A 25267-nucleotide genomic window follows, 5' to 3' on the forward strand; every position below is an offset into this window, starting at 1 on the left:
CACATTATCAATAGACAAAACAGTGTCAGGTTCATGCATATATCGGAAATCACAACAATTTGACAACACAAGGAATATAAAAACATTCAAAACTCACAATGACATTTTTTTTCAAACATTTTTGCACTTTGATATATAGATTCTGACTGGCATTAAATGTTACCGACATAGAATATTTGTATGGCCTTTTGCAATCATCCTGACGAGCTTACAGCGATTTGGAATTAAAGTCTGGTAAGAAACTGGAAAACCAAGCTGCGTTCTTAAGGCAAGTTTGCACTTCGTTGCACAACTTGGACACTCCCAACAGGAAAAAAAATGGCCTTGCTTTCTTCTACATGTGGTGTCGCCCTCCCACACCGTAACCAAGCCAAGACTAGCTTATTTTTCGTGGGTGGCCAGCCACTCTGTGTTGAGCGGCCGTCATAAATTACAATAAGTCACCAAGTGTTTTTTTTTTTGCCTTGCTGAGATGCTTTGGCCATTTTCACCAATCAAGCTGTACTTCAAGTAAAAATGGCACGCATACGTGTTTTGAGGTTCTCCCCCAGTTGGAGAAACTGCAACTCCTGCATCCTGAAGACACCTTGGGGCATTGCCAAGCTAAACATGGCCTACATTCAGACCTCACAGGGACCGTTACGGAACGTCGTTCTGCACTTTTTCCAGCCACACCTCAAACCTGTGGACTTGAGTCTTGTGCAAAAACAAACGCCTGATCAAACATTAGATGTCATGACAGATGTCAATCATGTAAAGTGCTGGCGTGAAACAATTACGAATGGGGGAGGCGAGTGAGAAAAGAAAAGTCCACCTAGAAGAACTGCAACAAATCTCAATGGGGTGGTTAGAATAACAAGTAAACAGAAATGACAATGACATTAGTATAGCCTTAGTAAAAGATAGCCGTAGTTGTTTTTTTTTTTTGTCACCTGATGCAAAGATAGCTGTTTGGAATGCTTCAAGACACATCAGCGGATTTCCCTCTCTTCTTCCTTTCACACCACACGTATGAACCTGGACTTTGGTAACTGAGAGCTATTGTCGCGGCTGTTTTTAGTTCTCCCCGGTTAAGCACAATATTGCTGACATTTTCCTGAATAAATAGTCCTTTGCGTAACCCTTTAACCACAAAAGAAAAAGAAAAAGGACTCGGGATCCCGGTGTTGCTGTTATTGAGATAGTTTGGTTGAGTACTTAAAAAAAACAAAGATTATATATATGTATATACATATATATATATATATATATATATATATATTTATATATATATATATATATATATATATATATATATATCCCAACCTGTGAGCTAACACGGGACGATGAAAGTTGCTTGAAGCATCATCACTGCATTGTTGAACGTGTTAACCCTCTGGTTAGGTTTTCGTTCTAGGGTCAATGCAACCTACTTCATGTTTAATCATTAAAAAAAAACAAAAGAAAAGAAAACAAGTTTGAGATTTTGTTTTTGATCAAATAATTAAACTGGGTCAATGCACCCCGCTTCATGTTCCAGCACCAAAAATATTTTAAAAAATGCATGTACTTTTTTCATCTGGGTCAATTTGACAGGCAATATAAGAGGAGCATAAGGCCGTTTAGAGAACAATTAATCCTCACTGTCATTCACCAAAAACTGGTTTATAGTCCGAAAAATAAAAGTGACCTTCCAATTATTTTGCAGGTCAAATTGACCTCCATTTTTGGGCAGGTCCAACTAACCTTTTTTTTTTTTTTTTGTGGTTAAACATGTCACAAGTCACGTTAGCCCATGAATATTTCTGATGTAGCAAGGAGGACGACCATTACAGGAGGGTTAAGAGAAAGCTGCGCCTAATCTAACATTTAGATTAGTACTCAACCGCTCAGCTCCCGACCGACTCTTTGCTAGGGCTTCAACGCAAGCTTTCGCACTCAACTGGCTACATGTGAAGTCGTTAGTAACGTAGGCTGTAGAAGATATATATTTGCTGTGTATATATACCAAGCTTGATGGATGTACCAAGGGTGGCCCATGTGAAAGGCAGCTAGACATTGGTCGGCGAGGGGCTGTCATCCGTTTCTACCTTCTGCTCCGGCGAGCAGCAGAGGAACAGACGATGGCCGAGACTCTTGAAGGCGAAGTAAAAGTACATGATGTGGCCCGCCGCCACGAAGGACACGGAGATGATGACCAGCAAGCCGAAGGCCTCCGGGTTGGGCGCCAGGATCACCATGATGAAGTGCAGCAGGTCCAAGAGGTAATTCATGGAGTTCTGGACGCCGTTGATCACACCTCGCTCTGACTCGATCACGTTCTCCTGGATCAGCTGAGTCACCGTTAGATCAAAGGACCACAAGCCTGGACGGGAGGAAAAGCGGGTCAGAAGTCACCACGGAGTCATTTTACGATGACTTTGCAGCTCGGCGAACGGAAATTATTATTGGCATCAAGGGTTGAATGTTATTGCACTGACGTGCGGTACAGTCACCAGGGATGTGTGCAAAAAGGCCGCTTGGGTCACAAGTGACACAGTTCCAATTTATTACTCTTGAGCGGCACAGTGGAAAGAGGCGAAACACAAATGGAATCGGATTGGGGCCTCGTCTAAAGCAGATGATAGAATATATAGAGAGGCACCTCGACTAAGAGTTTCATTCATTCGGTCACCAAGCTTGTAACTTAATGTGCTCATGTGTTTTTCGGACTATAAGGCGTACTTAAAAATTATTTAATTTTCTCCAAACTTGACAGTGAGCCTTTGAAAAAGTAACATTTTAATATCGTCAAACAAAGATGAAGCAGTTACTCACCGACCCTCGCAGCAATGACGCCAGCAAACAGAAAACTAACAGACATGTAGGACTTGAGGCTGGGTAGCTCTTCAGTCGGTGCACTGGTGGCGGTCACGTTCTCGACAGAAAGGCTGCCGATGAGGTGCTCGGCCTCGGGCAGCGGCTTCTCCCCGACAAGGTGGGAGTAGATGTCCTGGAAGGGTGAAACACTGAGATCCAGGGGGCTCCCGGGAGCGAAGACGGAGAAAACGCACAGCATGAGGCAAGAGAGCTGCGCCACGCCGGAGATGAAGCCGGTCCGGATCAGGCCGCACTTCTTTCGGACCCATGTGAAGGCGACCGTGCCGCAGATGCCCGACACGGCCGAGGCGCCCATCAAGAGGCTGAGGATGGAGCCGTTGAGGCCCTGCGTATAGGCGTAGCCGGTGGTGATGCAGTCGAATCCCAGCACGGTCATGTAGAGGAAGGCCAGCGACATGCCGGCGAAGAAGATGCTCTGGTTGTAGTACGCCTCCCAGCCGGCCTTGAAGGTGCGCAGGGGCTCGGTCACCTGGTAGCAGCAGCCTCGCTCTTTAGGGGCCTCCGTCTTCACCGTCGGTAAGATTGCGTTCATTAGAGGTTGAGAGGACTCCTCCGGACTTTGGCCTGTCTCGGATTCTGCAAAACAGACCTGGGGATTACCAAGGGTGACTGCAACTACAATCGGACCGCATTGAACATGGAAGTCCGTGATCCCAAGGTGCATAAACATATCTGTCAGAAGCCATTTCAGAGGGGACACAGGTTCATGTCTTGGCATGTCGCAATTTTTGGTTTCAATACTGTAGCATTTACACACCTAGTCGCAGTTGAGGTGGAGCCTATGCCAGCTAATTTCTTGTTAGTCTTCAATGAACCGAAACTGACTTTTGGCAAGAGAAGGACACATTAGAGCCAAACAACCGTTCAAACAAATGGATATTAAACAGGACGTTAGCCATCTTGAGCAAATTCCCAGAGTAGTACCCTAAACGAGCCCCTGATGGCAGTTTCACCAAGTGGCGCGAATTCCAGGACTCGTACTTGAACCAACTTTTAATCGGCAAAATGCCCCAAATGTTGTGGTTCTAGATACCTTTCACAAGGCTGAGTTGTTTGAGCTCCAGCTCGTGCTGCTCCTTCTGGCCGGCTTTGATGGCCAGCGCCGGCGTCTTCTGGTAGACCTTCCACAGCAGCATGTACTCCATAAACATGGAGAACAGGTTCCAGCCCGAGATGAAACCGCAGCCAATGAAGTGCGAGCCGAAGGCCATGATCTGGCCTACCAGCATGGGGGCCAGGATGTTGGTCAGCTGATCGATAATCCGCACCGTGGCATTCATATCTGGTTTATGAGTGGAAAAGCGTATTGCACTTGCTTACGAGATCCCGACATCAAATGTAAAACAGGAGAACAAACGGGGGTTCAAAGTCTGACACGGACGTGATAAAGGATCACGCGAAGTCCACATTTGTGAGCGCAAACACTGACCTGCCAACTTGCTGCTGTCCTGGCCTGCCACAACCACCACCCAGTCCCGCTGGATGGTGATGGACATCGCCGTGCTGGCCAGGTTGGCCATGTTGGCAATGCTGATCACCAGAATGTAGCAGGTGGTCTGGAAAAGAAAGAAGGAAAGCTCGTCTCATATTGCGCGACAGAGAGAGTTCAAATAAAAGTGTTGGACATTTGGTAAAACCACTGAGAAGAGAGTTGTACATAAAAGGGATTTCTATTCTATTCTATTCTATTCTAAAATGAATAGATATGGTGTTAATTCATTCAAGCCCGACCCCAAAAGTCTTGACAAATAAAGTCCACTACAGTCATGGCCAACAAGTGCCTAATTAACAGCCATAAATATGAAAATATATGGAAGACTTTGGGGCGAAGGACCCGTGCTGACTTTGTTTCTCTTGTGTCGGCCGCCACCCAACACAGCTGCCGCTGTTGCTGCTGTCTGGTCAGAATAGCAACAACAAAAATGCATCAACAGGCCTGGCCGCATTTCACTGTCATCTGACCGGCCTTGATGAACCCGTTGACTTGCACGGCCCGTCGCAAAGACCCTCAAGAGTCGTTCAACAAGTCTAAACATGCCTTTGGCACTAGCAAGGCTGCTTTTGTTGCTTTGCTCAGGACACAAGCTCTGTTATTCAAAAAAAGCTTGCCGGGAGGCAGTGATTGACAATTTTTGTTCTCTTCAGTCTACATTTACATGCGCAAATAATTCTTTCATGCTGAATACCAGTGGCTACTTTTCAAAAGGTCAAAAATAATACCGACGTGGAAGTCCATTATCAGTTAGCGAGGAGCAAGCGGTGGGTCGGGCGGGCTGTTGCACTTGAGGTGAAAGGTCAAAGCAAAAGCTTCCAGAGAGATCACATCGCCAGAATTTGAGCGTCTTACCAGCAACCATCCGTTGTAGGCCTCCACGAGCTGCTCTTTGAATCGGAAAACCACCATGAGGATAATCCCGCACACCATCACGCAACTGTTCTGGACGATCAACGACATCTGGGCCACTGCGGGTGCGCAAAAAAACGGCCATTAGGGACAGACGTGACCAAATAGTTTGTTCCGCGGCTTCCGCTGCGCTTTTTTTTCCCCGATGATTTTATTGCACCCCGATCCACCCGAGTGCCTTCAGTCTTTGCCAAACGTGGAATTGTTTTATAACCAAAACAGACGGCCCTCCTAATAGACGTACTACTGAAGTAAATATAGCTCAAGAAATCATAAAACTTGTTTTTTTGTTTTTTTGATGTTTTAATCAACAACCTCAAATAGAGCTTTGTGACCTACAGGGAATCAAGATGAGCTGTGGTATGTACCGGATGCAGAAAAAAAGAGCCTCCAAGTGACACAGTGGGTACAATATTCTTTTTTGTCTTTGTATTTACGGTACTTTTATACAGTACACAGCTTTTATGCAACTGGTGGCTTGCTTCCCCTAAATAAGACAAGTCATTGATTTTTTTTTTTTTTTTTTTTTTTGCACCTCAGTAATATCGTTGTTTGCCTCTTCCAGTTAAAAAGTGCAAAACCATTGTGTGGTTTGTGTGCAAAAAAAAAAAAATATCCCTACTGAAGGCCCATACCTTAACTCATTCACTGCCAACCCAGGTAAAATGAATGTCCTTTTTGACTTCCATATCCGTCAATGGCAGTAAATGAGTCAAGGGTACAAACGGCTCGTGAGCAAAGAAGGGGAAAAAAACATGTGCAGTTGCAGTTTGCTTGAAGCTGTTTTAGTGCTTCACTTGATACAGTTGCTATATCATGTGGTTGCAAAAGTTAAATCTTTCTTCAGCACTAAAGGAAGAGTTCAATTTTTTGGAGACATTTTTACAATTATATTTGATCAATTTCACTTTTTTTGCACGGTATGCACAAAAGTCCACGGCAGTTTAAGGACAGTGAATAACTACTTGTGTTTAGCATTTGTTAATGAATAACTTTGACAAATAAATGAAAAGCATGTCGGAACTACTAGTTGCTCCTCTCTTGCAGACAGAATCTCACCTTTTAACCTCAGACTGTCACAATAATGTGTCAAATGTCAGACTGCTTTTTCTGGTTTTAATCGGACTAAACAAGGCATAATTAATTTTCCTAACAGTGAACACATACCGAACTGAACCGAATACTGGGGATTGTGTGACTCGTTCCAAATACACAAACATAAAATCCGTTCCAAAAAATATGCCTCACCTTTGAGTCTGGGATTCCTGTCCACCCAGTCGCCAATGATGGCCCCAAGCAGCAGGACGGAGCCGGCCACCACCAGCCCGTACACGGCCGTGAGCAGCAAGCTGTTGCCGTACAGCTCCACCAGAAACACGGCCACGGCAAAGTTCCACATTCGGTCACCCTGCAAGTTGAAACCGAAGCGTGTGTTAAAGGAGGCCTACGGTGATTTTCAATGGCTTGTATACAAATTGCAAAGTCTCTGGAGTGGCCATCTCAAAGTTTCGTTTGCAGCCTGTTTGAGGAAATGCGTCTGAGTGAGCCGTTATGAATTTTTAAAAAGACATGTTTCTGGACGCTTATAATGTTATAACATGGTCATCCAAGAGTTTATTTCCATTGTGCTGGAGCCAGTTGTAGATATGATCATTTGAAAAATAATAATAATAAACAGACTGGCAAACATGTATAGAAATAGTGTTTTCTAATTCTAACTTTCTAAATCCTTAGTGTGATAGTGTCTTCAAATAAGTGAATATCATTAGTTTATTAATAATAACATAGTAATAACAACAATGTTTAAAGTCATTTCAGCCAATTAGTTATTTCAGAAGTGGGTATCAAACTGGAAGTCCTTCGCCTTAATTAGCACCCAAGAAGTAGCTGTTTGTTTCAAAAAGGTTGCACAGTCTTCAATTACACTAAATATTGACTTCTGGTGAGAGAGACTTGTTTTGGATTGATTGCCAGGCAACTAACATCCCCCACACAAATTCACATTTGCACGAAAGGACAATTTAGTCTTCAATGAAAAGCGATGTGCTTGTTTTTGTCATGTGGAGGTCGAGAATTCAAACTCAGAACCTATTAACAGTGAGGCAGACGTAATAACCACATTATCCCAAACATGATACTCTAGCACTTTAAAATGAAATGGGTTCACTTACCCAAGTGGACAGAGCATGTCCCAAATAGATTAGGAATTTTGCTGAAGTGAAGAATTCTTGAAGGTATTCTGCAAAGGGGGGGAGGGACAAATATACAAGAGAGGAATTCATTTAAAAAATAATACGGGGGTACAATAACAGTCATATGACACTTACCACAGCATGTCTTCTTGGCTCGAGAATTTTCCATGTTTAAAATTTGGTTATGGAAGAAACGCAAAAAGCTTTTTTTCCTGACGTTACTGAGCTCGACAACAATAAGAGCACAAAAAAGGGAGCAACAAAAATTGCAGGCGACGTCTCTTGCTCTCGTTGTTCTCCTCTCCAAACTTAGCTATCACTGTAGCTGAAGTCGGAGAGAAATGTCTCAATTAGGGGGCGAGCGGCGTTGACTTAGCAGCCGAAAGATGTTTGCGTTTTGGCGTTGTTGTCTCCCAAACGTCACTGGGCTGTGAGCGTCTCTCTTACGCTATTGCTGCCGCTGCTGCTGCTGTGTTTACGTCCAGCTCGGATTTAAGCCTTCTCCACCCCCACCCGAACCCACCCCCTGCTTCCACCTCCTCCTGTCACGTGAGCCACCTGGGCGTCACGTGACGTTTCTGTTCTACTCCAGTCATGTTAAGAACTGAGCTTATTATCCTTCTCTTTTGTTTGTTTTTTTTTCTATTAAAATTACATACTCGTGGTGATTGAACTTTATTTTCATGAACGCATCACCATAAGGTGTTTGTATCGATGTCGCTATGCAGCTGCTGTTCTTTTTTTTTTTTTCAAATTTCCAACCAATTTAGCTAAAATTTTTGCTTCAAACCAAAATAGCAGTCTCGGCAAAGGCTCCTTGAGACTTTTTTTGTGCCGTCTTGTTCCGAAAGAAATTCGTGCTGATTTTTTTTTTCAAACTTTCCTTGGGGCTTCATGGAGTGACTTTGGTGGGGCAAGATCATGTGGGAATCGTAATACAATAAACAATACCTCATTTTGTTGGTTTGCAGGAATGGAGTAACCAAACATGCTGTTGTGTGGACTTAACTGCAAAGATTGATTTAACTTTTTCTCCCTCGGTCAAGTGTATACTTAATAGTAACCCCCCCCATGTGCCTTATCTTTCAACAAACACCAGCTGGTAACAGCAAATGTCGGTTAGGGAAAATTAGAACGTATTGACTCCCCCATATAATAAATCATTAATTGTAAAGTATCATCTTTATATTGATAATAATTACATTTATTACAAATAATTGTAATGAATTAACAAATTATTTGATCAAAATATTAATGGTAAAGCCATCCATATGGAAATCAATTAACCAATTATTTGATAACGTACAATTAAAATATAACAAATGTGTAATGCATATCTCCATTTTAATCAACCAATTCTGGTCTTGGGGGGGGGGACAACTAAATAAATGCAACTGCCATTACAAGCCTGTCAATAATGAATATGCTTACTTTGCACAACCCTGGTCAAGACTGGGCAGAATATTAGAGTAAAGGACTGGTCAAACTGGGCCATCCACGTGACCAAGCAATGCTATTAGTGGCCAGTGTGTCAGCAATTATCGTGACTTGCATTGTCTCGCTGTCAAAAACACACTGACACACCCTAAAGCCCAACGTAAAGAAGGATTAAGTGCTTGGGGGGAGGTTGTCAAATCCCAACCAGAGAAGATGCACCACCCGGGTGACCAAAACGGCACAACTGAATTTTCTTTCCTTCCTCACATTTGGAACATAACATGGTCACGTCCTTGATGCGTGCACGGCCGCAAATAACCATGAAAAGGTCATTGTGCGTCTGCTTTTCATTTGAAAATGTTCACCCTGCTTTCCAAGAAGAAACATGGTCAACATTTAACAGCTGTTTGAGATCAATACATCATATACAGCTCATTATGCAAAGCTTACATGGTTGTTTTGGTGACACACTGCAGCTCCCAATGGTAAATCGGTCCACCAGATGAATTGATCGATACAGTTGAGTACAACATTGTGGAACAACTGTCATTTTTGTACAAATTGCATGTTTCAAAATCTGACAGTGAACCGAAAGGATGTAAAATTTATTGAAATGTTACTAAATGTGGTAAGATTAGGCACATTTGGTAAACGTGACGACTTTCTTGCGGAAAATGTAGAATCATCATCATTGTGAGAAATAATCCCCAGGATGTCCTGAATGAGTTTAACCGTGCAGTTTGAAGTTGGAATGGTGTGCAAACAGTTAAGAAATGTAGAAGGATTCCGTACACATTTTGCATTTCTGCATTCATTAAGCAATTTTGTTGCTTAAATGTTGGATGTGAGTTGTTATGGGATGTGTAACCAAGAGTTTCCAAGAATAAGATTAACAGTTTTAAATAGGAACTATTCAGAATAAAATGAGACATCTGGGGGGTTTTGCCCAAAAGTAACATATCTGCAGTATGATTTTTTAATATCCGGGAGCCTTCATGAGGAAAATGTAGAATAATAAACAATGTCTGAATCTGGGGAGTGTGAACCCCCTTAAAATGTCCAGAATGAATCGATCAGTTTGTCATTGGAATAGTTTAGAACCGGTTGAGAAATGTTGAAGTACGCTATGTTGATAAATTGGATATACTGCCCCCTTGTGCCCAAAAGAACAAAACACCGTTTTATCTCAATGTTCGAGTAGTATGTTTATAAAATAAAATGTGAGTTTTATTTATAATTCAGGCATCTTTCTGGAGCATTTTTAATTTATTTTATCTTATTTTATTTTACAATTCGAGCGACCTGTCCTGCAAGCACTTCCGGGTCACCTCGCTGTGATCAGGAAAGAAAGCAGAGTTGCTAGGCGAAAACACGAATTCGAAAAGAGACAGTCCTCCTCATCATGCCTGCTGCTGTGATTATGGAAGAAAACTTTGACAAACTATTAGAACAGTGTGAAGCTCAAGAACTCGAGGTATGTTCCGAAAACATTTGAGTCTTTCTATGGATGTGCGTTTTGTCCCTGCTGACGCTTTAGCGTAGAACAACAAATACACGAAAAAAAAGCAAACAGTGTCCGTCTAGCTGGGGCTAACAATCTCGACACACGTTCTATATTTTGCTAAAAAATGTCGTTGCTTTCGCCCCGTGTTGGAGTTCACCAGTTTGTTGGCGAGTCGCGGGGTTGTGGTGGGCGGAACAATCCCAACGTCGCTGTCATGGTTACCAACATAGTCGTCATCAATCGCTCGTGTAATTGATCCATATTTTACGGATTGTTGTCCAAACATACCATCGTAACTGTGAATGGTTGTTTACCTATAAAGGTAAAACCTACCCCTCTCCCAAAATTTCTTGAGATTAGGGATGTACAATCCCGAATTATGAGCCTGATCGCCGGCTGTTAATATTAAACGTAGTTTAATTACAACCACATTTACAATAACAACAAAAACAAAACATTTAGTTCCCAAATTCCCATTCAGTTAATGCCTGAAAAAAATGACACTGGTATAGCAACCAAACAAAACTGAACATATTTCTTGAACAGACTGGATTGAGTTATTCTTTTAAATGTGATGTCTGACTTGAGTTCTTGTATTTCTTTATTCAAATGTTTCCATAAAATTATTTATTTTACAGCAACACAATGTTCCATCAGTAAATATTGTTTGTACCACGCACCACTTGTAAATAGCAAGTTTTCCAGTCAATTTTAATTGCACTTCTAGTATTCCATTTTATTACTTATATATTATTGTTTTGTTTCAACAGGCTCCAGGAGGCATTACGACCCCTCAAGTATATGCTCAGCTTCTGGCGCTCTATTTACTACATAATGATATGTAAGTCACGTGTCATCAAAAAAACAAACAAAAAAAAACCAATGAAAGGATGCACTTTGTTTACTGACGTGTCCCTGTGGGTTGTACAGGAATAACGCCAGGTATCTCTGGAAACGGATTCCTCAGGCAATAAAAGCGGTAAGAATCATTATACTCTCCATCCGACTGTGTAATGTCAACAGTGTAATCAAAGATAGTTCATTAAAAAAAAAGGTTGCTAAACTTCCCTCATTTGATGTTTTTAATGATGTTAATTTATTATTGTTTTGGAGGGATAGTGTACGTGCTCGTACGTGACAAATAAAATATTATGACTGGCGGTCATGATGATTCTTGCCTGAAATATTCCAATGAAGAAACAGAGTGTTCATTTCTTATTCCACATAAATCATAAATGCATTTGCTAACAAAAAAGAAGAGGCTTGATCAATTTACAGAACTCTTCAAACCACGTCGTGCTTTTAATGCTTGTGAGTGAATTTCCAATGTTGACAACTTTCTATTTTGATTTTTCTTCATTGTACTCAGGCAAATCCTGAATTAGCAGCAATTTGGACAGTTGGCCAACACATTTGGCAACGAGATTTCCCTGGCATCTACACATCTATTGCGGCTTATCAGTGGTCCGAAAATATTCTCCCGGTAATGGAGGGCCTCCAAGGTACGTTTTGCATTGTGGCTGGAGGACTGTGCGTCAATGTTGCCCACTTGCTGTCTTCAATGAACCTAACATGCTTGCAATGGGAATGTGAATGTCCATTGCGAGCACAGCAATAACATTCAAACTCCACAAACAGAGGCCTTAGTCGAGTTTCGAACCCAGAACGTTGTACTGTGAGGCAGACATGCTGACAAGCCACCATAGTAAAACTGCCCTGTTTCAAATTGTGTGTATTTGGCGTCTGTGCCTGTGTTCGCCAGCAGGGGGCACCAATTGAACACTTCTTCAAATCAGATAGGAAGTCAGAATAGAATGGGAAATAACAGACTATTTTAATCCCGCTTTGAACACCAACGCCAGTTTAATTTTTTCATGCAGACGAAACACAACCTGCAAAGGTTTATTTTGTTCTTTGTTGTTTTTTTTCACATTCACAGGTTTTTTTATCCATACTTTGGACCATTAGCATCATGTGACGTTCTCTTGTGCAAGCATTTTAATAATAGCGTCTCCGTCATGTTTACTGTGCCGCCTCTTGTTGATGTGCAATTGGTGTGTGTGCAAAGTGACGTACAGTTTGTCACAAGACACTTCGTGGAACTGGCAGGATGATAATTGCCGGTGGACGTGTTGATAGATGTTGAAACTTTGGAATTACAAGTAAACAATGCTGTTATGTTTGTTTCTTTAAATGTTCATAGTTCAGTGTGACCTGATGTATGTTAAACAGTAAAAAAAAATACAAAAAAAAACCCCAACTAATTATTCTAGTTTTAGCGCAATTATTTGTTTTGACATTCTATTCTAAATTGGAGTTATGTTTAGTTTTTGTGTTAAACTGAGGTGAATTGAGTGTGTTTAATAGATAATCAGAATCAGAATCAGAAATCCCTTTATTGTCATTGTACTCAAGTGTGCAACGAGATTAGAGAGCTCCCCTCTCCAGTGCAATACAACAATAATTCAGATAAATATATAAATTAGATAAATAAGAGAATAGTTAGTGCAATGGAAAATAATACTGGATAGGATATATAAAAACACATCACGTTGCTGTTCTGCAAGGTAAGGGTGGTCGTGTGTGTGTGTGTGTGAGAGTTTAGAATGGAGATGGCTCTTGGAAAGAAACTGTTTCTCAGTCTATTAGTCCTTCATTTGATGCACCTGTAGCGCCTGCCAGAGGGCATCAGGTCGAACAGGTGTGAGTTTGGGTGGGTATTGTCTTTGACGATATTGAAAGCCCTGCTGAGGCACCGGGCGGTGTAGTGACAGTGAGGGGAGAGGGCAGCCAATAATCCTTTGCGCTGTTTTGACCGTCCTCTGAAGCCTCACTCTGTCCGCCTCAGTGCAGCCGCTGTACCAGGTGGAGACACAGTACGTCATAAAAGAATGAACGTAAAATATTTTATGATTGTGACATGTCTTCCCCCTACTCAGTCAGGTAGTACAAATGCAGTTCAAACAAAAGTATATTTTTATTATAAAAATATTTATCCTCATAAAATAAAATACAAAAACAAACCTTTTTTTGAATTTAAATTATAAATACATTTAAAATGGGTCAATTTGACCCAAAATATCAAAAGCCTTCCAAATATAAATGTTATTATGCTCACTAAAATCTCTCAAGGAAAATGTAACAATCAGTATATTTGTATTTTATATTGTATGTATTGTAGTCTAAGGCCCGCTGCACATTCGATGCAGCCGGGGGAAAAAAAAACAACAACCAAACTGTCTTGTGGTGTACACGGTTCAGGAACTTGAAGGTATATTGTGTTTTACAGGATACTCATCCATTTTTATAATTTCATATGTACCTATGAGGAAGTAAAGTGTGGAGAGTCTCTGCCGCCAAAATGCACAAGTGCAGTCATTGACTGGTGATTGCCAACAGGTCCCAAAAATATTTTGGCCCATTACCTGCCTTTGTAGCAATCTGCTTCTTTCTTGACAATGGTGCCATGTATTTGTCGTTCAATCAAAAAATAATACGGTACAATATATTGTATGAGGAGAGTCAAAACCGGATAAAGAGCCTCACATTTTCTATTGCAGTACGTCAGTAGATGTTCAATGACGACCAGCGTGCGTTTGTCTCAGGTTAACATCGAGGCGTAAGAAACAAACACGAGGGACGGACGTCGAACAACATCTGCCTCACACAATGTTCACTTACTCGTTTGGCATCCTTTTGCGTCCGTCACATGCACCCTGTTTATTTCTCTGTCCGTCCACCATGTCCAGCTCTCGCTTTGGGTGCCGCAAACAGCCAACTGGGACATGTGACACATGCTGCACTGCAGAGGTGGGAGGGCATTTCTGTGAAAGGTTCCCCGGGCTCGCGAGCAAGCAGGCAGGAATGTGCGCTTTGGTTGGTCAGCTCAAATGTCACCAGCTGGAAGGGAGGCGCTATAAAGGACAGCGCCGCGATTTCACCGGCCAGAGTAAACCTATAAGTGATCGAGTGGCAGCACACCCCCAAGGATAACAGAGCTTCTTGTCTGACTCATTTCAAAATCCTTTCCCACTGACCAACAAAGAAGTCCGCCATTTATTTTCCACCATGGACGTCCAGAGGACCGGATCCTTGGTTCGCCCTCCGAGCCCCATGGACAGCCTGGAGAAGCAACTGAGCTGCCCCATCTGCCTGGACATGTTCACCAAGCCCGTGGTCATCCTGCCCTGCCAACACAACCTGTGCCGCAGCTGCGCCAGCGACCTCTACGACTCGCGCAACCCGTACCGCTTCTCCGGCGGCGTTTTCCGCTGCCCCACGTGCAGGTTCGAGGTGGTGCTGGACCGCCACGGCGTCCACGGGCTCCAGCGGAACCTGTTGGTGGAGAACATCATCGACATCTACAAGCAGCAGCAAGAAGTGAGCGGCAACGGCAACACGGAAACCTCCCTCAAGCCCAAAGAGTCCAATGAGCCCAAGTGCCCGGAGCACGAAGACGAGCGAATCAACATCTACTGCAAAACCTGCCAGACTCCGACGTGCTCCATGTGCAAAGTGTTTGGGCAGCATAAAGACTGCGAGGTGGCGCCTTTAGAGAGTGTCTACCAGACCCAAAAGGGCGAACTGAGCAACGCCATCGACAGCCTGGTGGCCAGCAACGCACGCCTGCAGTCTCTGCTCATCCAGATGGAAGACGCCTGCCGCACCGTCCAGGAAAACGCCCAGCGCGCCAAGCAAGGCCTCTCCGAGCGCTTCGACCTGCTCTACGCCGTCCTGGAGGAGCGCAAGACCATCCTCCTGGAGCAGATCGGCAAAGAGCAAGACGGCAAGGTGGCCACGCTGCGGGCGCTGTCCCAGCGCTACGGCGAGCGCCTCCAAGCCAGCACCGACCTCACCGATTCGGCCGTCAGGGCGCTGGAGCAGAGCGGCGCCGCCGAGTTTCTGGTGGCGGCCAAAGGCCTCATCACGCAGACCAAAGACGCGGCCAAAGGCTCCATGGGCGAAGAGCGGCCCGAGCCGGGTTTCGAGAAGATGGATCATTTCGCCGTGTCGACGGAACACGTCGAAGCGGTGCTGGCGAGAATGGACTTTGGCTCAGACGACGAAGATGATTTTGATGACGCAGAGGAGGAGGAAGAGGAGGAATGAAGTGGTGGTGGACTTATGTGCTTGTGAAGGTGTTCTGACAAGAGTATGGCGGGGACTCGAGGATGTTCATGATATCAAGTTATGCGGAGATGTGGGCGAGCGTCACTTGCCAGTACTTTCAGTGCAATATTTAACATCAATGTTGAATACATAACTTTCCTTTTTATACTTTTGTACTTCTGAACCACTTGAATGTTGGTGTTAAGAGGAGATGTCAAGTTTTGAAGAACGAATGTCTTCGATGTGTTGCTTTTTATTTCAAACGTAGCAGAAGGTTATTGATCATTTGCAGTCTCTCACTTTGTCTTGGTTGACTTACTTGGACTTGAATGGAACCCGAAATAAAGCTGCATGACATGAAATTGTGAACCGTCTTTATTGTTCGCTTCTACAATCGCTAATTCGAGAAGCGCCCATTGTCCTTTTTTATTTTTATGTGTTTCGATCCGAACGTGTCCGCCACGCTCTTAGGCTGCATTTAAAAATAACGGCATTGCTATGTCCTGCCCGCCTTGCCTTTGCCGGTGAAAAGCGGGAGGCTATTTTTAAGAGGTGAGAGGGTGAGAAGTGATAGCTGCCCTAGAATAGACCGCCAGAGAAGGACAGGCCAGGTCCTGCTCGCCCCCTCCCACGCAGCTCCCGATTAACTTGGACGTCTTTTCGCAGCACGCTTCAGAAAGGCCGATGCAGTTGCCGCTCTCGTCATCGCCCCCGGGGTCGAGAGACTGCGATAAAAATACATGTCTGCTTCGGGACCGGGTTACAGAAAGCCCCTTGAGATGACCTGCTTGGCTTGCTTGCTTGCTCACGCGTTCTCGTCGCTTTCCAATGCGCAGCCTCAAAATGGTTCCGACGTCGGCAGCCGTTTCATTAATATCGCTCGTGTCATCTTGCTGCTCCAATTGACCTGGTTTAAAAAAAAAAAGCACCTGAAGATAAAATATGATAAAACATCTGCTGGCCTTACTTTGTTTTTTTTTTCCTTCGTACACACAATTTTTAGTACCTTTTGTGTTAATGAAAGAAAGTCTGTCGCAAGCTGTGTGGAACTTGGCCCGACGGCAAAGAAATCTCTAGACTATCGCAGTCGTCGGGAGCCAAAGTGCTAGAAAGCGGGCTCGCGGTTGCAGGTCGCGGGAGTTAGCATTAAGCTAGCGGATTTCCGTAAGGCAAAGTTATATCGTTGTGTTAAATACACTATCTGTGATAAAAAAAATTTACGTTTAGTTTTTCATTAAAGTGGCAATAAACAGGTTCAGATTCAGCTGATGGTCTCTTTCTTTTCTTTTCTCATTTTTATTTACCATATGACGAATCACGTTAGCGACCGCTATCGAGTTTCTTACTGTTTGTCCAATTTGATAGTTTTGTTATCGTGGCTCCCAAATGATTTCTCATCCAAATATATGTCATAATAATGACTTCATTAGTGGGACAGCGAGGTCTTCTGACTTCCGATGTACGGCACGCGACATTGCTGTCGTCTTATTGTATTTGCGTTAGCCGTTAACATAGCCGGAGGCTTCAAAGTGTCATTTTTTTCCCCTTTCAACAGAAGCATATTAAGTACCGATTAGACACGAGACCATAAGCACTGTCGACATGTGCCATACAATAAACAAACTGACTGACACCATGATGAAAACTGCTCAAGTTTCGACATCTAAACCGAGAGGAAGTTTGCTGGACGGGAGTATGGGAAAAACAGTCTTGACAAATCTTGGGACTTCTCCTCTCAGCTGTCTTTTCTCATCCGACGATGTTATTGTCACGGCTGCTGGCCGCCGGCCGCACAAGTGGGGGTGTTGATACACATAAGCAAGGTTGCTAGGAGACCAAAAATGCAGGGCCGCAACCCCGAGGCGTTCATGTGGAGGGCTGCTGGAGGCAACGAGCGCATTTTGCCTCGCGGCTCTCGATGCACTTGACTCTTATCTTCCCGAGCGACGGCAGCCTGAAGGAAGAATAGATCGGGCGGTTTTGACAGTGGAGACACTCCAGCCGTGGGGTAGGCAACTGGCAGCTTGCGGGCCTCATTTGGCCTGCGCCCACACGTTGAGTGGCCCCTCATTTTATTTAATATTAATACATAAATAACTTAGAATATTTATGTACTTGTTTTTTTAAAGGGGGGGTGTAATTGCAAATATGTTTCCTCTACTACAGTGGACCTCCGCATGTTCCAAATTTGGCACCTGTAGAGTCACATGTTCGTGAATTTTTTTTTTCCCTGCGATTTAAAAAATGTTTGTTTTTTTTTTGAGGGGAAGAGAACCCCCGTTCTTTGCAGAAAACACTTATCAAAGCCGACTAAATCAGACAATTTCACCCCCCCCCAACTTCCATAGAGTGCAGCGAGTCGGGAAAATGTCACAAAATGTAACAAAGTTACAGTTTGAAAAATGGTGACATTGGTGGGGGGAAAACAAATATTAAAAGGCTGTCAATGAAAAAAGGATGAACGGGAACTCTGGAGACTGACATAAAAATAATATAAATGAAATCCAAACATCAATTTTATTTTCCAATGGAATGGAAGTATCAGTGTCAATCCTTGTTTTCTTGCCAATCCAATTAAGTTGTCATGATTTAATTTTGCCTTTTCATTCCATCCACAATTCATGCAAATGGGGTTGCCAGAAACTTTTGTCCACTGATGTCAGCGCTCTCTATTTTGCTTCCCAGAGAGTACGCGGCAAAGAGCCTACGGGCTTGTGGCGCAGGCGTACACGTCCATTAGCGCAGAAGATTTTGCTGCCTTTGTGGGCTACTCGGTGGAAGAAGCCGTAAAAGGTGAGTCGCGACACGAGCGCCCCGCCGCGCCGCGCGGAATCCAATATGATGCATTGTGAAAACGTGGTGGGCGTTGTCTTTCTTGTCTTGACCGCTTCTGTTTGCTCGAAGGTGTGGTGAGTCAAGGCTGGCAGGCCGACCCCACCACCAGGATGGTGATGCCAAAAAAGCCAGGTAGGTGCTACATACTTTCGAGTTTTAAACGGTCGACATTTTCACACTACTTAAGTTCTTCTACCAGCGGTTGGTACTCAAAATTGTAGCGCGAGTAGCACGAGTGGGACGCTGACTCCCCCTAGTGGTGATAGAAAGAATTGCTGCTTAAGTACAAGTTGCTTGTAAATGAGACATTTGCGCTTAATCTTTTAGAACTCTGTTTTGAAACTTTTATTTCGGGACAGTTTTCGTTTCACTTTTAAGAACAGTACATTTGAATAATATCATTTAAGTACATCTTTTCTTTTTTTTCCCCCCATATTTAACGCGCAATATTGGTGTTGAAACTGTTTAACGTTATTGTAATGTATGGTACTGCTGCTCGATTATGAAAGAAATATTAATTAATAATGGAAATCTTGATTCTGTAAATGATTGTTTTTTCCTCCGGTGTTATTAAATATATATTACTAGTCACATGCTATTCAACTTCAAACTTTTGCCTGCTACTGTCGGTTACTTCTTCTAATAACTTTTTTTTTTTTAACCCATTTAATTTTCACGTATTTACATTTTGATGTGTTGTTTGATCGCACCTTTTTATTGGAGCCCACCCACTTTCACTTTCACTTTTGAAGATGAAATTTGTGCCTCACCAACCATATTAGAAAATGCAAAACACTTATTAGCAAAAAGAAAAGAAGACTAAACTGGAACTCAGTGTTGTTTCATAGCTTCTTCCTTTTTTTTTTTTTTAATTTATGTATTTTTCAAGTGCCGTCACGTGTCTTCATTTCTGTGAACCGATGAAAAACACACATTTGCTGCACACATGTTCAAGATGAAACCCGCTCCTCCCCCCTCACTCCTCCGACTGCCATGAAGGAGTCATCTTAAGTTATCGACTTAATCCCATGAAGGGGGAAAAAAAAATCTGTCTGGACGCGAGGTCGCGCTTTCAAGTCAACTCGCTCACCTCGGTGTCGTCAACAAAACACGGGTGGCTCGGGATCCTTTGCCCATGTTGACACCCGACTTGAAACACGTGGCGGCCAAAGTGGCGAGTTAAAATCGGCGCCATTCAATGCCTCTCCACCCCCCCGCCCACGACCCCGTTGTCTCTCTGCTGTCCTCTGCGCAGATCTTCCCCCGGTTTCGTCGGTTCCCAACGAGCAGCAGTTGGCCAGACTCACCGACTACGTGGCTTTCCTGGAGAACTGAAAAGCGCGACCACCCTTTCTCCTTCTTTTTGTGCAGACTCATCACCGTGCGTGCATCATTTTCTGATTTAAAAACATACCCAAAAAAAGCACTCTGGTGTGATGACTATTTGTTTTTTTGACGTGCAACATCAATGTCCTCGCTCCATCCTCTTCCTGGAGTCCTTCATTGGCCGCTGGACGATGCTCCGCTGGAATCGAATGCGTAGAGTGCAAAATTTACTCAACATCATTTTAAGAATGGGCTGATAGTGCTTTCAGTTTTTGTTATGGAACTCTTCAGACGTTAGCCTAATCCAATTCAATTTTATAGATCGTGCTTCCTCTTCCAATTCCGTCTTTGGGCCCTTGAGACTTTTCCACGTATCGTGTCATGATTGGCACGTCCACCCAATTTCGTTTTGCTCAGTTTTTTTATTCCCGATGCAAGTGGCCTTTCTCCCATCTTACCCGTGCACCGTTTGACATTTGGATCTGGTAATATGTTTACGTGCATACGTAGTGACTCATGTATATCGACGCATGCATGTGCGGCCATGTGTTGCGGGCCTTCTTGACGGTGCACATGCCAGCGGCAGTGTGAGCGTGAGAAGTTACCCGACTCCCCGCTGGCCTTGGAAGACGTCTGCCAGGACTAAATTTGCTTTCTTGTGACACGTGCACACCAACAGATAAACATATCGGACCAAATGAGATGAGGAAGATGAACTTTAAGTTTGATTTTTGTATTTTGATTTTATTTTTTTAATCTGTAGGCGTAAGATGTGTGTCAAAATAGAGAACGAGAGCACAACAGAGAAAATGGTGAGGACCGCGCGTTGAAACAAATGTTTACATTCTAAAATGTCTTGTCCCAAATATAAGTTGAAAGGGATTGGAAAATAAAAGTCAAGTATGCGGTGATCAAGATGTCGAGTTACATTGTGCACATGTCACTGCACTGCGCCGCCGCTTCGTAAACATGTGAAGAGGACCGAGAAGAACTTAAACGTTCCTCAAAGTTGACGACGCTTTATAACGCTATCGAGATTGTTGACCTTTTGGGAAACCACATGCCGAACATTAAACGTTCCTTTTACGACATTCCAATTTGTTTTGATGCAATCAAAAAGATCGTCGACTGTTCGCCCACCGTGTGTCGACTCTTACTTTTGCGACATTCTAATTAAGATTGTCGACCATGTGCCGAGCGTGAAACGTTACGTTTGTGACCTCAAAACGTGTTTTGGTGCGTCCGTGTTGAAAGTTGGCAAAGCACACGCAAGCGTTAAGCGAGACTTTTAAAACGTTAAAATGTGTTTTGATGCGGTCGAAAAAATTGTTGACCTGTCGGCAAGCGTGCGTCGAGTCTTACTTCTGCGACATTCAAATGTGTTTCGATTCAGTTCGCAAGATTGTTGACCGTAGCGCAGCCAGACATGAAACGTTCCTTTTTGCTACATGAAAATGTGATTTGCTGCGCGTTGACCATTTAATGAGTGACATCAACTCGTCACTAATTGTGTATTTTGGCATGAGGCGGACATGCAAACGAGTAGCTTGTTGAGGTTTGAGCAACCAAGTGTCCAAAAAGCAAATGTTACTTTTGGGACATTTGAATGTTTTTCAATGCGTGAATGCACTCGGCGAGGTCGTCTGAAAGACAAGCCGACTTGGGATCCTGCTGGTGGGAGCTGTTTATATCGCGAGCGAGTAACTCGATGCGCTCAAACAAATTGACACGTTATTATGATGATTACAATCCGGCGAGGTAATGCTGCGAATGCTTGTTTTGAAATGTGGACTTGACCAAAATAACTTCCTTGGATTTCCTCACTGCAGGTTTAGCGCTTTAGCGGCAAAATAATGCTATGGCGAACGAGAGCTTATGACGTTACGCCGCAAAGACGATGCTGGGATTGAGGTCAGGGTTCGAGGGAACAAAAAACTAACAAGGCAAATCTTGGCAATAAATTGTTACACCTCTGCAGTGTAACAGAAGTCTAAATATGCAAATGAAACAAAACATGGCTACAAAGAATATGTTAAAACATTTTTAGAAAACACAACAACCCAAACAAATGGGGGGGTGAACAATTATATTTAGAGAGGAAGTTGAATATTAAAGGTGTCAAGCACAAAGTGTTATTTCGTGCTTTTTATATTTGAATGACTTCGTGTCCTGTAAATAGAGACTGCTACCGGTGACGTCACCTCCATAAGAAAGGATGACCTCCGCTTGATGGCACGGCGCTCAATGCACGCGCGTGTGGCACATTGCAAACAGCAGGGGGCGGTCTTGTGCAACTCTTAACATGATGTCGCCCTGGAAAAGGACACAAACTAAAGTTGTACGAGGAAACGCCGTCCATCTTTATGATCTATATTTGTAAAATATGTGTGGTCCCTTCTCAAGGTTTCTCACTTTTCCCCTAATGAGGTTTCTTGAGTTTTTCCTTGCCCTCCTGGGGGTTAAGATCGGGGATGACGATTGTTGTGATTAAGGGCTATACAAATAAAATTGACTTAAAAGAAATACGTCATTTGATGGAAGGAGAGGCAAAATACAGTCATCTATATCATGGCCCCCGAAAATACAATGATAGACAAATTGATAAAATGGTATTCATAGGTTTTTTGTTGGGGGGGGGGGCATGCTTTCTAACCTGGATTAAAAAGTAAAAATAATCGCAACAAATACTTGATGCGAAATATATACATATTTTAAATAAATACAAAATTGACAAAAAATGACAACATTAGATAAAAATACAATTCTTTAAAAAAATTCAATAACTCGGAAACTATAAAACCAATACAACAAAAAAAACCGATATGGTGAATAAAAATAGTAGTCAAACAAAAGACAAAAATGTCAGCTAAAAAAAATCCGAAATTATTATAAAATACAAAAAAAGTCACAAAAATGAATCGAAAATATTAAAGGAAATTACACACATTTTAAAAAATACAAAAACATCAGACAAAAAAACCCACATTTTTTTTTGTTTTTTTCGTAATACGATCATAACCTCTCTGTTGAATTTGGTTATGGTTTAGAATGTATTTTCGTGTTTTCCTTTTGTTCCTTTGACTATGTCTGTCTCGTTCGTGATTAGGGCCTCCTGTGCTTGTCATCCCGGCCCCTCGTGTTAGCCAATCAGCTCCCTCCGAGCACTTGTGTCTTGTCCAGGTTGTTTTGGACATATGTTAATTTGTTTTGGAAGTCAAACACATTTGTGTTTTGAACGCCTCCCTGCATTTGGTCCATCAGAATGTAGCTTCTCTACTCGTAAGTTTGGCTTCTTCTTCCTCCGTTTGCTTGCTGTTGCTGACGCCAAAAGGACAAGGGCCACTCATCTGAAAATATGTCATTTTCAACAATCATACAGTGGAAGCGCTTATATGAACACTCTGAAATGTTATTTAGAGTTGTATAATGATAAAAGTCTGTTTTAAAGATTTACTCCAGAATTTTATTGGTAAACTAACATCTGATGCCTTCTCTCTTTGTTTAATGTGTCCGTCTCACATCCACACAGTAAAAACGTTTCCATGTGGGGAAACAAGATGAGTCATACGCATGAGAACGTGGGAGACTCGGAGGAGAGCGGAGATGAGAAAAAGATGGAGCACAAGAAGGCAGGCAGGGGAGTCCGTTAGAGAAGGGGAAAGTGCTACGAGGGTCCGGTAGGAGCCAAAGAAAAGTGGTGGGTGGGAGCGAGAGCGCACCAAAGAGCGCAGAGTCGTTGCTTTTGACTCACTCACTCGCTAACGTGAGCCAGCGTTGTTGCCTGCTAACCGGAGTCGATGAACCGACACAACTGAATCATCAGGGTCTCCCATCTTGACTCACAAGAGAGTCTTCAGAGTCCGTAGTCTTCTTCACATTGATCTCGCTAACTTGAGTGAGGGAACTAACACAACTGAATCGTCCGAAATCTCTTGAGTCAGCTGAGAGTCAACGGAGAGTCCGCTCATCTGAACTGTTACAACCGAATCATCCGAATCTGTTTACTTGACTCTGTGAACCCTCATTAGCAAATCTTCCAAAGCCACTGTGATGTCAAAAACAACCAAAAATCATCGAGTCAGTGAACCGATAAAACTAAATCATCGTTTTTCATCATTTCTGGTGAGTCAGCTAATTGGGTCCAGTGGAATGATGCAAGAGAACTTTTCAAGTCTCCTAAATGTAGTAGCCAAACTCATAAAACCAAGTCCTGTGATTCCACATACAAACTATTCATTTGAGTCTGCTGCCTCCCGTCAATCAACAGATACAATTGAACATTTATTGCGAGTTAGCTCATTAAAACGATCCAAACAAATCATGGAAGAGTGCTCATGCGTTTGAATGCGCCTATTCAACGCAATCATCTGAGTCCGCTCAACGTGAGTCGTCGGCTGAACTGATAAAACTGAATCGTCCGAATCAGTGGTCTTTGCGGTGAGTTCGCTAACGCAGGGCAGCAAACATTTACAACCAAATCAGTTGAGTCAACACTGAGTCGGCTCATTCAAGTTCGGTGAATTCACGCAAGCGAACCCTCTTCCTTTGTGGGAGCTGTGGCTGCTTCAAAACAAAACATGGGACTTCCTTTTCAATTTCATGCCAGGAGCCCTGAGAATTTTCTGTGTGTCCTCTCCTGATAATTTGCAATTTTGTATCTTTCAATTAAACTACCAACTGGGCCTAACGTATTTTTTTTCTCTTTCCACTGTGCTTGCACCTAACCACATAAAAGTGTGTGTGTGTGTGTGTTTGAATCCGTTTGTTGGGCTGCCTCCGTAAGCCTGCTGGAGTGAATTTAACAGCTTACTGCTGCTCAATGTGAAAGTCATTTACAACCCGTTGACTTTTACGGCTCTTGTTGGAAAGACGCAACGCCAGCGGTGTTAGTCATCGGGTGCATGTGTGCTGCTTTCGTACTTTGCGTTGAGCTAGAAAGTGACGAGAAAAAAGGAGTTGTGCTTTATCATTTTACATCTGACATCAGAGAAGCCACAGGAGGAACTACGACCTACTTTCTGACGCAAACGCGCCGTGCCGGAAGTAGCAAAGCAGCCCCAAAGCATAAACACCTTTTGTGTTACACAGTAGGACACTTTTGAGTGGCAATCTGTGTTTTTCATAAAGTGATTTTTTTTTTCTTCTTCCGAGTTTCAAGCCAGAGCTGAGATGTTAATTGAATGGGGAGTAATACAGGAAATGAAAAGTTTATTGCTTTAATATTTCAAGCATCCCGAGAGATGTAACATCTGGAAAAACTGCTCGGTTGAAAAGAAAAAAAAAGAGACATCCGTTTCTCGCTTGGCAGGACAAATTTAGTTGGATTTACTTTTTGAAGCATGATAACATACAACTTTTTAAACTGAGCACTCCAGTATTTTTTTCTTTAGAAGTGTCTGAGAGGTTTTATATGAAATAAGTAAATCCAGTAGTGTGACTAAACACTTTGATTATTAGCGTTCAAATAAATCATATAAAGATGGGGCGTCTCAGATTAAATTCAAATGCAGTCACTCTCAGTCCCGTTTGGCCCGACCTTGAAAAAAAAAAAATGTGAAAAACTGATGAAGGGGAGAAAAAAAAAACAGAAGTTGTTTATTA

The 25267-nt window shown here is 42.9% G+C and overlaps 3 protein-coding genes across 3 annotated transcripts; 2 read left to right on the forward strand and 1 right to left on the reverse strand.

Moving 5' to 3' along the window:
• Positions 1 to 1221: 1221 nt before the first annotated feature.
• Positions 1222 to 7945, reverse strand: slc40a1 (solute carrier family 40 member 1). Its single transcript, XM_088314530.1, has 8 exons — positions 7591 to 7945; positions 7435 to 7502; positions 6512 to 6671; positions 5207 to 5322; positions 4289 to 4415; positions 3893 to 4141; positions 2797 to 3435; positions 1222 to 2344 (listed from the first exon to the last, which is right to left on the reverse strand). Exons 1-8 carry the CDS (start codon positions 7622 to 7624, stop codon positions 2031 to 2033), a joined length of 1707 nt encoding a protein of 568 aa, XP_088170656.1. The 5' UTR covers positions 7625 to 7945; the 3' UTR covers positions 1222 to 2030.
• A 2255-nt stretch (positions 7946 to 10200) lies between these two features.
• cops8 (COP9 signalosome subunit 8) lies at positions 10201 to 20577 on the forward strand. The gene is made up of 7 exons (XM_088314531.1): positions 10201 to 10366; positions 11167 to 11237; positions 11327 to 11375; positions 11766 to 11898; positions 18191 to 18298; positions 18410 to 18472; positions 19596 to 20577. Exons 1-7 carry the CDS (start codon positions 10295 to 10297, stop codon positions 19673 to 19675), a joined length of 576 nt encoding a protein of 191 aa, XP_088170657.1. The 5' UTR covers positions 10201 to 10294; the 3' UTR covers positions 19676 to 20577.
• On the forward strand, positions 14325 to 16089 carry trim63b (tripartite motif containing 63b). Its single transcript, XM_088315144.1, has one exon. The coding sequence runs from the start codon at positions 14465 to 14467 to the stop codon at positions 15503 to 15505; it is 1041 nt and encodes a 346-aa protein (XP_088171270.1). The 5' UTR covers positions 14325 to 14464; the 3' UTR covers positions 15506 to 16089.
• Positions 20578 to 25267: the final 4690 nt, after the last annotated feature.

The sequence above is a fragment of the Idiotropiscis lumnitzeri genome, chromosome 14 (genome assembly GCF_059441095.1).
Source record: "Idiotropiscis lumnitzeri isolate Australia: NSW breed Sydney's pygmy pipehorse chromosome 14, RoL_Ilum_1.0, whole genome shotgun sequence".
Classification (NCBI taxonomy): Eukaryota; Metazoa; Chordata; class Actinopteri; order Syngnathiformes; family Syngnathidae; genus Idiotropiscis; species Idiotropiscis lumnitzeri.

What these genes read in the sequence shown, in the direction of transcription:
- slc40a1 (XM_088314530.1), bottom strand. Translation starts at nt 7,624, where the DNA reads ATGGAAAATTCTCGAGCCAAGAAGACATGCTGTG. An exon ending in GACATGCTCTGTCCACTTGG is followed by an intron (nt 6,672 to 7,434) that starts GTAAGTGAACCC and finishes TTCAACTTGCAG; the next exon opens with GGTGACCGAATGTGGAACTT. An exon ending in ACAACTCAGCCTTGTGAAAG is followed by an intron (nt 3,436 to 3,892) that starts GTATCTAGAACC and finishes TCTGTTTTGCAG; the next exon opens with AATCCGAGACAGGCCAAAGT.
- trim63b (XM_088315144.1), top strand. Translation starts at nt 14,465, where the DNA reads ATGGACGTCCAGAGGACCGGATCCTTGGTTCGCCCTCCGAGCCCCATG.
- cops8 (XM_088314531.1), top strand. Translation starts at nt 10,295, where the DNA reads ATGCCTGCTGCTGTGATTATGGAAGAAAACTTTGACAAACTATTAGAA. An exon ending in TATTTACTACATAATGATAT is followed by an intron (nt 11,238 to 11,326) that starts GTAAGTCACGTG and finishes TGGGTTGTACAG; the next exon opens with GAATAACGCCAGGTATCTCT. An exon ending in GGTGATGCCAAAAAAGCCAG is followed by an intron (nt 18,473 to 19,595) that starts GTAGGTGCTACA and finishes TCCTCTGCGCAG; the next exon opens with ATCTTCCCCCGGTTTCGTCG.